The sequence below is a fragment of the Sabethes cyaneus genome, chromosome 1 (genome assembly GCF_943734655.1).
Source record: "Sabethes cyaneus chromosome 1, idSabCyanKW18_F2, whole genome shotgun sequence".
Lineage (NCBI taxonomy): Eukaryota > Metazoa > Arthropoda > Insecta > Diptera > Culicidae > Sabethes > Sabethes cyaneus.
Window position 1 is genome coordinate 69006741 of NC_071353.1, and position 15785 is coordinate 69022525.

Here is a 15785-nt window from a genome sequence, read left to right on the forward strand (position 1 = left end):
ATGCAGAGAAATAGACAATAACATAATTCCATTTTCACGACAGTAGAGGATCGTTTGCAATGACTGATGTGAGCTGTGGTTGTCTAATATGAGCAGCACTGGATTCTCATTTGCAGCTTTCGAATGTTTCTGGAAGTGTTGTGCCCATCGGTAGAAAAGATCCGAGTTCATATAACCAGAATCGGAAACAAACATACATGTTCCTTGGGGTGCTCCATTTAGTAATTCTGGCTTTTCACGCTTTCTTTTAAAGATTAATACGGGCGGTACATAGTTTCCTTCCGCGATCATAGCACAAACAGCTGTGATAAGTTCTTCTCTCTCAGCAAAGCATATTTTTCCTACCGCTTTCTTACCCGAGACAGAAACCACCTTCGGTACCTTGTTCGGTACAACAGATAATCCAGTCTCATCCATGTTAAAGATACGTTCTGGGAAAAAACCGATGCTTTGTGACCAGTTCAGTCAAATTGTTAAAACATATAGTCATCTGTACTCTATTAAAGCCCATCATTCTAGCAAGGCTAGTCTGCTGTGGGGTTCTCAGCGACAATCCGTATCTGTGAATAAACGAAAATGTCCAATCTTTACCAGCTAATTTGCAGTTTCTGTTAAATCCGAGAGAGACTTTGTTCACCTCCGCGTATCGGTAAACTGCCTTGCGAAAATCCAATAATGTCAACCCATAAAAGGTAGCATCGAGACTCTTGCAGTGATCAGCTAACTCTTTTTCTTGGTCCTCAGTGAATGTCAACTGGAATCTACCAAGTTGCTTAGCACCGTATCCTTATAATAAGTATGATAATGTAAAATTGCAGGTTGTTTCAAACAGAATAATTTTACCTTATTTAACCTCTTGCGTAATGCAGCCTCTGATAAACCAAAACTTTTGGCAATCTCTGTTTTGGCTTCGCCATCTGCAATCCGCCGTTTTGCTGCCTCCAGCATCCAATCTTCTGCATGTCTTCCTTTTGTAATTTCTGTAACATAATCCATAAAATTATTGATGGGTATCAACGCACTTTTGCACTATCAGAGACTCGCACTTTTGCCCGATAGGCGCTTGCCAGTTTTTGATCAAATTATTATTATTTTCTTACCGCATTTTCAAAATAGAAGGTAATGTAACACAAAAGCCTATACAACTATTCAATCGGACGATTCATTCAAATTGAAAATCGGACGATTCATTCAAAAGTTATTCAAATTTTAACACTTAAGTATACGATGCTAACGAAACGTGTAAAATTAAAATATATCAATCAAATGTCGATTGTATTCAATGTATGTGTGTATGTATGCATGTATGTATGTATGTATGTGTTTGTGTTTACAATTTGCAATTTTGAAATTTGCATTGAAATTCAAGAAAAGTAAGAGACATGTCAATTGTCTGAAATTTTTGGAGCCTCTCAGTAAAAAACTTTAATTTCTCGGTTTTGTTGATTTTTTTTTGCGGTGAGATTATAACTCGCTATTCTTTCTTGATGTAACGTTTCAGTCTACTATAGCTTCGACCATCATCAGACGCTATTAAGAAAGCAGGAATTATATTCATTTGTCACATGTCATAACTGTTCCGTGAGCGTTTATTCCTCTCACCCACAAGCCTGCTCGAGTCATACTTTCTTAATAGCGTCTGGTGATAGTCGAAGCTATAGTAGACTGAAACGTTACATCAAAGAAGAATAGCGAGTTAGGCCATTACAGATGTTTAAAAAAGTTTTTGTACCTCTGGTGTTGGGCCACTGAAAGGGGGGGGGGCGAAAAAAAAACAAAGAGTTCTTTAATCGAGTAAAAAAATGGATTTTCCGTTGTTCGAATTTCCATTTCTGTTTCGTGCTAGAAGCATTAATTCAACTCGTACACTTATTTTTCGAGGTTTTCAGGCTGAAGAACTCACAGACAATTGATTTTATGAATAAAAATTAACTCATATCCTACAAATAATTTGTAAAATATTTGTAATGGCTTTATTATAGACACAAAGGTAGCAGATGTTCACAGACAGGTAGAAGGAAGTTTTAATCGTCTTAAAAGTGATCAATGTGAAACATAAGCAGCCCATTAAATATTATCAACAAAAAAATAAATAAAACTCCCCTAAATTGTCACCGTAATTTTTTTCCATGTGTGGACTCATCACTGCGACCAGTATCGTTGATCTATTGTGATATCGCCCGGGTGTTTGCTGTATGACCTGCACTGCATTTCTTTTAGCTATAATCGCTATTAAATGAGCGATATGCTTATTAAATTTTATGAGTGCTTGTGTGCATTGGGGCAGGGATGGTTCGATCACTTTGATTCAATTTTGATTCATTTGACAGTACCGTCTTAACGGGGCCAAATATGACAAAGTTATGCATGGGACATTTGTAGAACAGGTTATTATCTATAATTTTGCTGAATAAAGTTCTGCTGTATCTTTTGTAGTTACGGCTCTACAATGCTAGTATCTTATTAGAGACTAAATGAACGTTCATTTAGTCACTGATGAGCTACTAACGTTGTAGCACCGTAACTACAAAAGATACAGCAAAACTTTGTTCAGAAAAATTGTAGATTAGAACTAGTTCTACAAATGTCTCATATATAACAATGTCATATTTGACTCGGCTGAGACGGTACTGTAAAATGAATCAAAATTGAGTCAAAGTGATCGAACCATACCTGTATTGGGGTTTACCCTTCCTTCAAAGCTTGATCTACTTTACCCACATGTTCCTCACTGCCAGTACTATCCCCATATTATAGCCGTCCCTGGCGAGGACTCATTCGTACCTCTGACCAGTACACTAAACGGTAGGAGGGACATTTGCACTGTCAAGAGGCGTCAGAGGGTAAATATAGAATTCAGCATGAAGGAAGGGTAATTGGAGGGGCCTGAGAATAAACCCATGCTAAAGTCACTTGACATCGAATGGCTTGATTCTACTAAGATTCGAACCCACGACCACTCGTTTGTCAAAGCAGACTCGATAACCTTGCGGCTACGGAGCCCCCCGTCACCGTAAATAGTTAGCCCTAAATTTATTTACAGATTTGAATTTATTTATTTCATCCAGCGGGTGACTGTATACTTCAATCGCCTTTTTCTCCATTTGTTGTTTTTCGTCATGGGACTGTTACGCGGAGTAAAGAGGAGACAACAGATAAACAAACTCTGGTCTATTCGCTATCAACTTCACTAGTGGACAGTATTATGAGCTATAGATCGACTATAGCTATCGATATACTACTTTTTATTTTGTTCAGACTTATCCTTGTGTTTTACTGTTGACTTAATAAGGAAATCAGACATTTGAAAAAAAATATAGCGGTAATCTTTACCGCTTTCTATCTTTTATTAAAGTTGTGTATAGGTAGTATCTTTAGAGGGGAGAAAGGCAAAAAGCAAAGTCATGGGTTTATACCATCTTTAGACATTACCCTTCTTTATCGTCAGACTTCGCAGCCGGTTGTTAGAGTACAGGAAAATTACGGGGCCAGTGCAACAATCCTACTGACTCTAACTAGCAAGCACCGCCTAGCTGAGATTCGAACATACGACGACTGGCTTTTGTTAGACCAGCATCGTACCTCGAAGCTAGCTGGGCGGTTCCCAGCTGGAGGCGGAGAAAGGCGTGGAGGCGAAATAGTGGAAATTTAGATGACATGTTCATTTGTAGCAGGCTTGTTAGGTTGATAGTTGATTGCATTTTGGTAAGCTAGAAGATCGCCGGGTTATAATCGATTTTAAAGTCGATAATTACCGGATTCGAACCTAAACGTTTCTATAGGCTTATATAATTCGCCGATATTGTGTAACTCTTGAATCACGTAACTAGCTAGAAGTGGACGGACGGACGTTTATAGCATCACATTTCTCTCATCTCTGGAGCTGAGGGTAGTAAGAAGCACATAGGTACCCAGGGCTGGCGCTTCCCTTAAGCAAAACAAGCAGCTGCTTGGAGCGCCACTTTGAGGGGGAGCGCCACATTAGAATAAACTGGAGCATTAAATAAACAAGTGGTTAATATAAAACTTTGCTTCTTCTTCTTTAGCAGCATAGAGCCGGAATGGCTTGTGCGGTATCTAAAGTTACTCTCCACTGTTTTTGGTCATGCGCTACTTACCGCGAATTCGTTGAGCGTCTTGACACAAGCAAATCGGCTTTAACTTGGTCGAGCCATCTAGCACGTCTTGAAGAGAATAGATTTCACTGCACAGTCGTCCGGCATTCTTGCGACGTGACTAGCCCACCATACTTTTACTAGATCCTATGCTATGAGAATATCTTTAAGTAGTGCCTGCAGTTCATGGTTCATACGCCTACACTATTCTTTGCTTTCCATTTGTACTCTGCCAAAAATATCAGTGTCGCAGTGCTACAAAATTACAGCCTTGAATATTCTCTTGATAACCTATTTGCAACACAACTTAACAATTAAAACAGTCAGATAAACTTGGTGGTAAAGTCGTATCCCAAGTAGCACACGTTGTCACAGTTGAGTCGCAGCGGCTGATATGCGACAAATTTAAATGTAAAACTTCGGTTACAGTAACCTAAAATATAACAGTTGTGTAACCGAAATAGCGCAACTTATGTAACTAAATATGGTTACATTAACAGTTACTCAATAACCAATATGTAACATGTATAGTTACAAAATGGTTACTATTGAAGTTACACATAAACTGTGAATTGACTTTCAATTGGTGGCAAATTAGTTATCTTGAAACTTTTATTGCATAGCGAAAACAATGCAGCAGGTTTATTATTTCAATCTATGGCTGTTAACGTCAAGCAGTAAATTTAACTGTTGAATATAGAAGAGTGTATAAATTTCGCTTGTTATTTCAACACAAATTTTAATGCAGCTTCAAATTTATGGTGAAATTCATGATTCTAGCTTTGAAAAATTCACGCGCTTTTATTTAATCTAGCTTTTCGTTACTTACTTCTTTGAAAAATTGATTTTTTGTAAAACAAATATGTACAAATATAAAAACTTTAATTTTTATTTTCTGATTTTTTAAATTTATTCTTAGCAATAATGAATTAGTGGAGCATTCACCTAGAAATCATTAAAAAACAAATTGTTTTCGCTATCACTTAGTAAAATTCATAGCCATTTTGCCTTTGGTTTTAACTACTACGCCATCGTCCTTGAAGTTTTGTATCGTTTTCGGTATATTACATGAAATGATTTTAAGCAGACATTGTTCATAGATATCGGGAAAAGGTGTTTTTAGTGATTGTTGTGAAAAGAAGTGTTAATTTAATATCAAAGAATAGCTTCAGTTTGAATAAAACAGTTTACCAGCAGTGTTAATCATAGAAGGTTACATTTCAGTTACATTCTAGATGCACGTAACCTTAGCCTTCGACCTGGTTACGCTATCGGTTACGGTATCAAATCTGTTGTGGTCACTTATTGCTTATGTCGTCATTTCTAAGTTACACTGTAACCTATTTTCATTGCCGGTTTCGTTTCGATGTAACTTGATCGTTTTGACGTTTGAGAATAATCAAAATTTGTTTACTTAATACCAATGTCTGTGCGGAGAAGATTCCAAGTACCATCAATTAAGTAAATAAACGCATTTACAAGAGCATTTACAACCCGTGTACCAATTGTTTATCTTTACCATTAGTAAAATTCTTGAGATCTAGTCTTTGCTTAATCCGTTGTGTTTACAACAATCAACAAGTCGTTGCGAAAATGTTACTAGCTGACTTTTTTTGACTTCGTAACTGCTCGTAACGGAAAATTAACTGTTTTGCGACCAGCAAGTTGAAGACAGTTTGGAAAAAGGTTTCATTTGTGTCACTTGATAACTATTTGGTAACTCGTAACTGAAAGGTGACTGTTTTTCGACGGCCAAGGTGTTGACAGTTCGAAAAAAAAGTTTCAATTTGGTCATTTGGTAACTACCTGGTAACTTTTTGAGATTTTTGTCACCACAAAACTAAAAAGTAACTATTTTTAATTTTATGTAACCTAACTCGTTACAAGTATCCTAAATGTAACTACTGTGCAACCTTTTTGTATTTTTTTATTTTTATGATTAGTTACAAGTGCTACTTGGGATTGACGCTATTGAATTTAGAAATTTCGCGGAGATTTTTAAATCTCTTCAAAATCAGTAATCAGCGGATTCATCTTTCGATTAAGCTGCAAGATATGAGGACAAAGTTTCTGAAGCAACAGAAATGCTGAACTTTTTTGTTTTTGAAGATTTATCATTCAGATAATGGGTTTTAAGAAACCGACAATTGGTCGGTGTTAAATCAGACCGGAGCAAGTCGCAAAATTTAAAAAATGGGTTAATGATAGCAAACGATCAAAGATTTCCTAAGTTACATTTTACTCTGATCAGATTACATAAATGTTGCTAACAGTCAGAGATGATTTCGAATGATTGTTATTTGATAGCTACAAACATCACAGAGTGGCAAACTTTGACTTTGTTTTTTTCGAAATTAGAATTTTGTCGTTTGGTTCGGTCTGACTTAACACCGACCAGTTGTAATGCAAGAGAAATGGCGGTTAACTATGACTTTGATGCGTCTTTTATTTCCGAGGATTGAATCTGCTGCTGCTGCAAAAAAAACTTTTTTTATAAAGCAGATGACGAACCGATTCTACTCTGAAACCTAAAGTAGAAGGCTTTAACTTTGTTTTAGATACTGATATCAATTTTATTGAAACATTTTTTAAATTGTAAGATGTACTTTTGTTTTTTATAAGAGAGTTTTAGCAGCCAGCTGTTAGAGTATAGGACAATTGCGGGGCTAGTGTTATAATCCTATTGATACTAACGGCCTCTCCCAGCCGAGATTTGAACATACGACGACTGGCTTGTTAGACCAACATCGTACCACGGAGCTAACTTGGCAGTTTGACGTCATTATAAATGCAATATCTATCCGAATAAATCTCCTTTATTTTTACAACTAAATGCTGGGGGCGCTATTTTGAGGATTTGCGTGGAGCGACAAATTGGCTAGCGCCGGCCCTGTAGGTACCAACTACAAAAGGTGGCGACTTTCTGTAATGCATTGAAAAATTGGATTGAAATGTACTGTATGCCAAATGGTTCCCCATTGGGAAATCCAAAAATCATTTTAAGTGGTTACCCTGATTTTAAAACACTTGCCTAATGTTTGTAAACATTAGTTTCCTGATTTGTTTTTTACAGGTTGGAAGTGCGGAATTTATGGCGCCGGAGGTGGTGGATTTGTTTGTGGGAGAGTCGAACTACTACGACAAGCGTTGTGATTTGTGGTCATTAGGTGTGATTGCTTACATCTTGCTCTGCGGTTATCCGCCGTTTTCTGGCAATTGTGAACAAGATTGTGGCTGGAATCGTGGCGAAAATTGCCGTACTTGCCAGGAATTATTATTTGAGTCAATTCAAGAAGGTCGATTCAGCTTTCCAGAGAACGAATGGGTGGATGTAAGTGAAGAGGCTAAAGACTTAATTCGGGGATTACTCGTCAAAGAAGCGCCCAAGCGTCTGAGCGCTGGCGCTGTGCTGAATCATCCGTGGATTAAAATAACCGATGAGGGCGACTGTATTGACGGCGTGAACTCTGCTGCAATCAAAGAGAAGCAGCGTCGGCGAGTACTGAAGACACCAGGAATTATCCGTCGGTAAGTTACTTGTTAAAATTGTTATAACTTTTCATGATGAATTATTTAACCACAATTTTATGTTTTTACATTAGTAATCAATCAGCGCGAGAATTGTCGCACTTTGCAGAGTCTGCAATGGCAGTGAAGCGAGTTATTTTGCAGCATTTTTCTATGCGATATGACTATATGAACAAGGAACGACCTAACATTTACCATCAATCGGTAGTTAAGCAGCAAGATATAGCTACTTCATCGGAAAATAATAATAGTGAGCAACCATGTTCAAAAATATATTTGGCGGAAAAAGAAGTGGCTGATAGAGAGCAAGACGAAAATTCGTCGGATTTATCTCGTACCGAAAAACAAATTTGTGCAGAATCGTTTGCACGATCAAGCATTAGTAAGGGTCAAGCAAATGGTGAAAGCTACGATACGGATGATGACGGTAGTTCGTTGGCACCCTCTCCATCTACGTCACCGTCATCGGTGTCGTCTTCGTCTTTGAAAGATGATCAACACAGCTCTTTGGTGTCCGAAATTGTAACCGAACCTTTGCCGAATACTGTCTTACCATCCCCGGTTGTCATTGTATCTTGCACAGCTGGAGCATTTTCTTCCATGGCTGTTCATTCTGTCTCTAGTAAACATTGTAATGATAAAGAAAACAATTCCGCCACCATTGTACAACAGCAGCCGAAGCCTTTGGAAGTCATTAAAGAACAGAATACTTCTCCGTCCATTACATCTTGCTCGGTGATGATTCCACCAGAAAAAAATTGGCGATACCGTGGCAATGATAATGATGTATATAAATTCAAGCAACCTTCTTCAATCTTAGGTCCAAGCTACAATAATTCGGTTAAAGCCCGTTATCATCAGCCACAACAATACCGCAATTTTAGCTCATATTACAACTACTACAGCAATCATCACGGTAACCAGTATCGCACTAATGGAATCAACGGTGGAACTGTTTGTGGTGCGACTGGTGGAAAATCATCCTACTATCATCGTCAGCCCAAGAGCAATAAGGAAACGGGTAGTATCGATATTCGCTTGCATCATGCTCAGCAGCGGTCATGGCGAAGCCGTCGTAATAACTACCATAACGATGATGATGACGAACTCGCTGATGGATCACCTTATCGTCATATTAACGGCTATGTTAGCAATAATCATACTCGGTAAGTGTTCTGCTCTAAAATTGAAAGTGTGTCTAATATTTCATTAGTCCTATGTAACAGTGAGAGACTCTTTTCAATTCAATGTCCCTCTCTTCCGATTATCACGGCGACATAAACGCATTTCAATGTAAGATTTTGTGAGGATTCATACGAGTTCAAGTGCATTTGCTTCTTCGTAGCAAGCTCAAGAGAGAAGAAGACAAGAAAATCTTTCATTGTTACTCAGAATCTTTTGAAATGTTACGCGAGAATTCTCCTTTCAAGTTACGGACCCGGTCAGGATCATTTTTTGATATGTTTGCCGTGAAATAGAAGCAGATATAGCATGCCACAGAAACATTTCAAATCAATCATCCGAAGCTTTTTCAAATAAGCGCTTGTGAGCATGATTGTAACTTTGTGCAAGCAACTTGACAACTGTGATGTTATGCGATGACATTTTCTCATCCAGTTGCGCTGAGTCGTTATTCGGAGTTTTCGAATAATCTATTGTTTTCCCAAATCGTTTTTTTTTTTCAGATTAAAATTAGCCATGTCAGATGACCCTGGCACTTTTACCAACAATCCTAATCACCATCAGTACAATCGTGGAGGTGTAGTCAATCGGATCAACGCCGATGGCAACTATAGTCCGCAGCAGCGGCAGCAGCCCTATATTAGCAAGGAGCTGGTTTCTAAAACTGGAACTGGTAGGAGCTACGATAGTTGCGCCAAGGGCGTTGGAAAGGTAGTTATAGTGGAAGGAGCAGGGCGCAAGCCTTCACAAAATAGAAATACTTTGAACTGTGATCCAATAACAAATAATACTACTAATAAGCATAAGAATTATCTTACAAACTCAAATACAATTGTTACCGCGCTGAAACGAGAGACGTTGAACGGCTATCAATCAATGATCGGTACGATTGGCCATCTGCGTATTAGCGATATGTGTGACGAGTATGGCAGCAAGGAAAATAACAACACGAACGGATTGACAGTGGGCCTCTCGCCTCCAAACGAGTCGATGCTAATGCAACGACGACTTTCGCTCAAATCGCGCAGCATTTGCAGTCCAGTAGCAGCATCGATGGATCCTGCACAAGACAAGCAACTACAACATCACGATTATCAACAGTGTCATCATCAATCTCCACATCAGCGACGCAAATTTAATCAACAGAAACAAGAACAACAATGCCAAACGCCAAAAACAATAATCACATCAACAAGTGGTTGAATTTGGAACCGTTAGCAGAAAGTAATCCCCTTACTCAATTTTCTTATATTCCTTCCCATGGAAATTACCTTTACTGTTTCTGCGTTTTCTTTCTTTATTACATCTATCATCGCATAACAATCCTATGTAACCAAAGTAGATGGGGATTGATTTGTGACTGAGGCAAAATTAGTTCAGTGCTACTTTCCGACGCGATCCATTTTTTGCATCTTTGATAATGTACATTTCACTTTTATCTTTTTTTTTAAATATCTTTAATTATAAAGGTAGTAACGCTTTGAGAGAAAATATACGAAAGAAAATTGTTTAGAATTAGCACTTATTCTCGCTAAATAGGTTTCAAACTTAAACGCAGAAAAGAACAAAAAAGGATGTTTTGTAACGATTGCAAATGTGGAGTTAAGGTGCATTCATGTAATGAGCAGTTGATAGAAAGACAAGTTGTTCTAAACTATATTTTATTGGTTGCAAATTTTTGTTTCTGACGACTTAGTAATAACAGAGCTGAGGTGCAACTAATAACCAATATTTACATTGTCAGAATCTGTTTTTTTTCTTTTCTATTAAACTTGTATAATATTCAATGAATAAAAACCAGGAGCAGTTACAGCGGTTTGTTTCACATATAGTGATGAAACATTGAAGGTAGAGCAATGAAATCATTTGAAATCGATGAGGTGATTTAAAAATTGTGATTCATCAAATGTTCAAAGGTCATTCTACTTGGGAGACAATCGTGTTACGCGTATGAGTGATAATTTCCATTTCACATGTTATTTGTGAAATAACAACAAATGGCCATTTCGTGTGCGGAAATAATGAAATGATTTTCGTTATTGATTTACAACTCAACTGTGAGATTAATTGAATAGTTTGTTAAATATCCATGCTTTCTGTTTCGTAACCTGTGAAGTTTAGGTTACCTATTCAGGTTATCTATACCTATCATTATGCATTTTAAAAATTGATGACCATTTAATCACATGTTGAAGATTTTCAAATTACAGTTTTATAAGATTTTCTTTCTCCTGTTGATAGAAATAGGTAACAAGGCACAATATATTTCCTACCGACTCATATATCTTACAAAATAATACTAATTTATTGAGTTTTTTTTGGCATTTATCGATGTCGATTCGGTAATTACCACTAGTAACCGTGAGTTTAATTTCCTGTTAATATCGGGATTTTTTCGGAATTGAAATTTTTACGGTCAGCCTTTAAAGTACAGTATGCGTGTTTGATAAATTTATCATTACGGCATGCAAAACGGTGTCAGAAGTATTGTATTGACTTTTTCAACTAATTTGCACTACTGATTAAACTGTCCGGGGCACCGCCAAACTGTATATGCAGCATATCTCAGAGAAAGATTTCCAAAAATAATGTCGTTTTTTATTCTAGTCATGTTACATAATTTTGGAACCAACTTTCTATTTAACGTAAATTACCGATAGCTCAAAATTCACGTTGCTTTTATTTCCAATAATGAACGTGCGGTGAATGAAAACTTGAAATAGTGATTTTTCCAGCTTTTTCGTTTGTTTTCGGTATCTATTTTAAAAAATATTTGTATATTTAAATTCTTAGGTGAAAAATGATCTTCGTAAATTTTGCGCCAAAAGGTATCAAATTTGGGTAAAAATGTTATCATCTACAAAAAGGACAAATGAGGACAAAATAGAAACACCTACCACATCTACAAAACCATCTTTGTCGATTTTTTTTTTAATTTGGTTTAATAACAGTCATGTCAATTTCTGGATATTCATAAAATTGATTTACCTTTTTTACCATTAAATATTGGCAAAAGGCATATTAAATACCGTACCATTATGACTTAAATAAATGAAGTAACTACGTTTTTACTATTTGTTTAGTAGCGCTAAAAAACTATTCTTCTTGCTGGAGGGTTAGAGCAAATATACTTGTTCTGAATGTTGAAAATGAACGATGTGTGGGTGCATAATAAAAAAGAACACAGATTTTACACTTAATTGGACAGAGTGTGTACATCGATCGATTAACGAACGTCATTTTTTCACACAATGACAATCGCCCGATTTTGCTTATTTTGGCTCGATTTTGATAGCGATGCGCACGCATTTAATGACATTGGAGTTATGTTTTGCATTGTTATAGATTACATATTAGTTTTTATAATTTCTTTTTGATGCTCTTGTTTCTATTAAGGGGTTATATACAGTTAGAATTTTCGAAAACTCGATTTTCTGTTTATTTCATGATCGTAGTATACATATACTCAAGTGTTCACACAGAAAATTTTATGCCGATCCGGCAAATATTATCGAAGTTATACGCATAGTTGTAACGACGTGTCAGAGCGATTGAAGAAGGAACGCGAAACTTTGAGCGCATGTTTCTTGAAACCGTGTTTTCAAAGTCGGTGAGTAAGATTTCTCGAAAACAGCTGAACCGAATCACTTCAAATTTTGACACAAGTTTTCTAAATATATATTCTACAGATTAATCGAAAGTCTTACCTCACCAATTGATATTTTTTCGTTTTATGGACAATTTAAAAGCAAAATTTATGCCAAAAATCGATTTTTTATGTTTTTACCATTTTGTCAAAAATGATAGTATTGCTAAATTTTTCGATCAATCTATAGATAATATATTTTATCACCGATTCCTTTTCGGTTTTTCGATTTTCAATGATTCAGTCCAAAGATATCGTGCTCACCGCAAGATGCCTTTTTTTTAGAAGAGTTCCGGGAGATTGCCTATGGCAGCTATTTAAATTACTTTTTTCAAAAACAAAATATGTTAAAATACAGCCAAAAGCTACTGTAAGATGTATACAAATTTTCACCTTAATCAATTAAAGGGTTTTCTCTAGAAAAATTCTAGAAAAATCCACGTATATAACCCCTTAACCATCCTCCCACAAATATGCACAAACTGGAGTCTAACTCCTACTTTGTAGAGCCGGCTGTCACATAAAAATTGGTTTTTCATACAAACAAGTGTCGTCTTGTGATGCATAGTAAATCGATGAATTTAACATAAGTTTCTGGAAAATTGCTTCTATCTTCCCGAAACATCAGTGCAACTTTCGCGTTTGCAGATTATGAGACATTGATATAGCGTGTCGAGTTTATTGCGGGTGCAAAATGGGTCCTAAAATTGCAGGAACGTGAGACAATAAAGACAAATTGGGCAATAGAACTTTCTGGAATTTAGATCCTCCACAGGAAGATTGCTTTTTAATAACTCAATACTTTAGCCTTAAGTAATTAGATCTTTTCGCCTATCTTTTACATAAAAACCTATTGATAAAAATTCGTGGAGTCTGCCGTACTTTTTCTGGGACATATATAATTTCCACTTGAAGCAGAGCTTAATTACTGATAAAGCATTCTAATCACTTTTGCGAACGTTCGATCAAACTTGTTCGCTTTAATATTATTTAATGAAATGAATTCTGGCTTGATTTTTGAATTGGTCCTATCTGACAAGCTTTATTATGCCAATGTAAGACGCAAGATAATCTTTCAAGTATGTATGATTGTATTTGATGGATAGAACCTATTGAAAAATTCAAACCAATATTAGAATCCATTCCGCTTGATGCAAAGTGTGTTTATCACTTTTCATTGCGTCAGTATTTACACGTTAGTAACACGATATTCTCTAATCAGTTCAAATTATATGATACCGGACAGACATATTTTTTAATTTTTTTCTTGAATCTTGAAATTTCCAGGCTTTTTAGCAGAGTAGCCAAAAAAACGAGAAAAAATTCCTGGTATCTGATTGGCTTATTTTCTTATTTGAGAATTATGGAATCGAAACAACTTAAGCAATATTTAGTAGTATGTTGGTCTCTTAGCATAAAAATTTTAGATATGTTTCTCGTTTTAAATAAAAGAAGCCTCTTGCTAAAAACGTTAGTAAAATAGCAAAAAAACAAAAGAAACAGATAAGACTGGATTCAAAATTTCTTTTCACCTCCCCAGCTGCATATAATGAATATTGTAAACCACAAAACGGCAAACGTTCTAGAATTAAATGCTATATAATGTGTCTAAACCTGTACCCAGAAAATTCCCTTTTTTGAAACTGAGATCAAATGAAGGTGCAAATTTTGTGAGCTCATGCATTGCCTACCATAACATACCATTTTTGTTGTCGAAAGTAAATATTTAAATAAGCTTCCAATGCTTTACGGCGTTGTAACACGTAGATGATTCAAAGCCATGTTTTTAAAATTGGTGCCGGTTCATTCACTTTTCGCTTCGATTGTAACTTCTGATCGAAATAAAAAATCGAGGTATACATTTTAAACTTTGGATATTTTTTATGTTTTTTTTGGATATTCGTAATTGAAAATTTTCAGCCCACCTCTTGGAAAGGAAGTATTGGTTATTCCATCAAATTAGAATAACATTCCTAGTACGCTAGCAAGAGCTTATCGAATCTGCGATACAAGCCATTCAATGATAATAAGGGCGTTTTTTGGAAGTTGGTCATCGATCATATGGTTAAATGACTCGTTTCGATTTTCGAAGACGAAATGCTATTTTAAAACTTAAAAATTGCTCTTAAGTATGTTTCAAAATAATTATGAGTTATTGAACAATAATTGTTAATAAAGTTATTGATTACTATTATGAGCAGTGCATGGGGTATCACAATATTGAATGTTTTGCTAGAGATTTTATCGAACATCTGGCTTAATACACAACGAACCGTCATGATTGTAAAATTTGGAGCAAGGTTACTCATTCTCCAAACTCAATGTACAATTCTGAAAAAAAATATTCACACCTTTTTATTAACAGAATGATTGCATGAATAAAAAGCAGAAGCATGAAGAAGTGAACTAATTATTTCCAAGTTATATTTTTATACAAAAAAATGTAAAAGAAAAAATTAAAAAGTAAAACAGAAAAAAATAACTATAAAAATATAAAAAACTACGAAAAATCATCATAAAAACAAATATAACACTTGCATTAGTAAGGTAACTCGAAATTCTATCTACCTATGCAAAAAATCGAAGATCGAGCAGAACTTATTATAAAAAAGAGAGAACATTTTTGCATTGTTGCCATATATTTTTATTACTGTGTTAAGATGATACGAGAAATAGAAACGGCATTGGTAAATGGTACTTGTGTATCTTCTCTATCAAAATTAAGATTTACAATATAAAAAAGCCAACCACACGTTTTTAATTCGCGTTGACGATAGAGATTTCGAATTCCGCTCACACTTATACGAAATCTCTCAAGGTACAGTAATAATGTCCTACTTACAAACAAACGTAAACATTTTTCATTGCATTATTTCTCACCAAAAAGAACAGGAAAAAAATGACACAGTTAACACGAATCAGTGGTACAGTGGATTATTTGTCAGGAATATTAGTCGAGTCATGAGTCCGAAGCAAAATATTTTGAATTATCTTCCGGTTCGGTTTTTGCACGAAATAAAAGATGTAGCTTTAAAACCATGAATCGGCATAAATGCAAATCAATCGTTTGTTGAAAAAGAAAATATGGATTTTCGAAATAAAGTTTGTATATTATTTGCAAATTGCCAAAACTGACTTTTACTTACTATATTTAGGTTACTCCAGAACCACATGACTGCTAAAGGCATTCTACCGTCAATTACACGAGCTGCGAGAAAAAGGGTCTTGTAGCACAGAGAACAGACATCCAGGCTGGCACACCCAACCTGTGTAAATTTTTGTAACGGCCATTTCGAAATAACCCCTCATTCACG

General features: G+C 35.8%; 1 protein-coding gene across 1 annotated transcript in view; it reads left to right on the top strand.

Moving 5' to 3' along the window:
- Nucleotides 1–15582, top strand: part of LOC128732841 (probable serine/threonine-protein kinase pXi) — a 49562-nt gene extending 33980 nt beyond the window's left edge. The window contains exons 4-6 of the mRNA XM_053826245.1: nt 7189–7643; nt 7718–8809; nt 9329–15582. Coding sequence (XP_053682220.1) covers nt 7189–7643; nt 7718–8809; nt 9329–10028 — 2247 coding nt within the window. The 3' untranslated portion in view covers nt 10029–15582. The remainder of the gene's footprint in view (nt 1–7188; nt 7644–7717; nt 8810–9328) is intronic.
- Nucleotides 15583–15785: the final 203 nt, after the last annotated feature.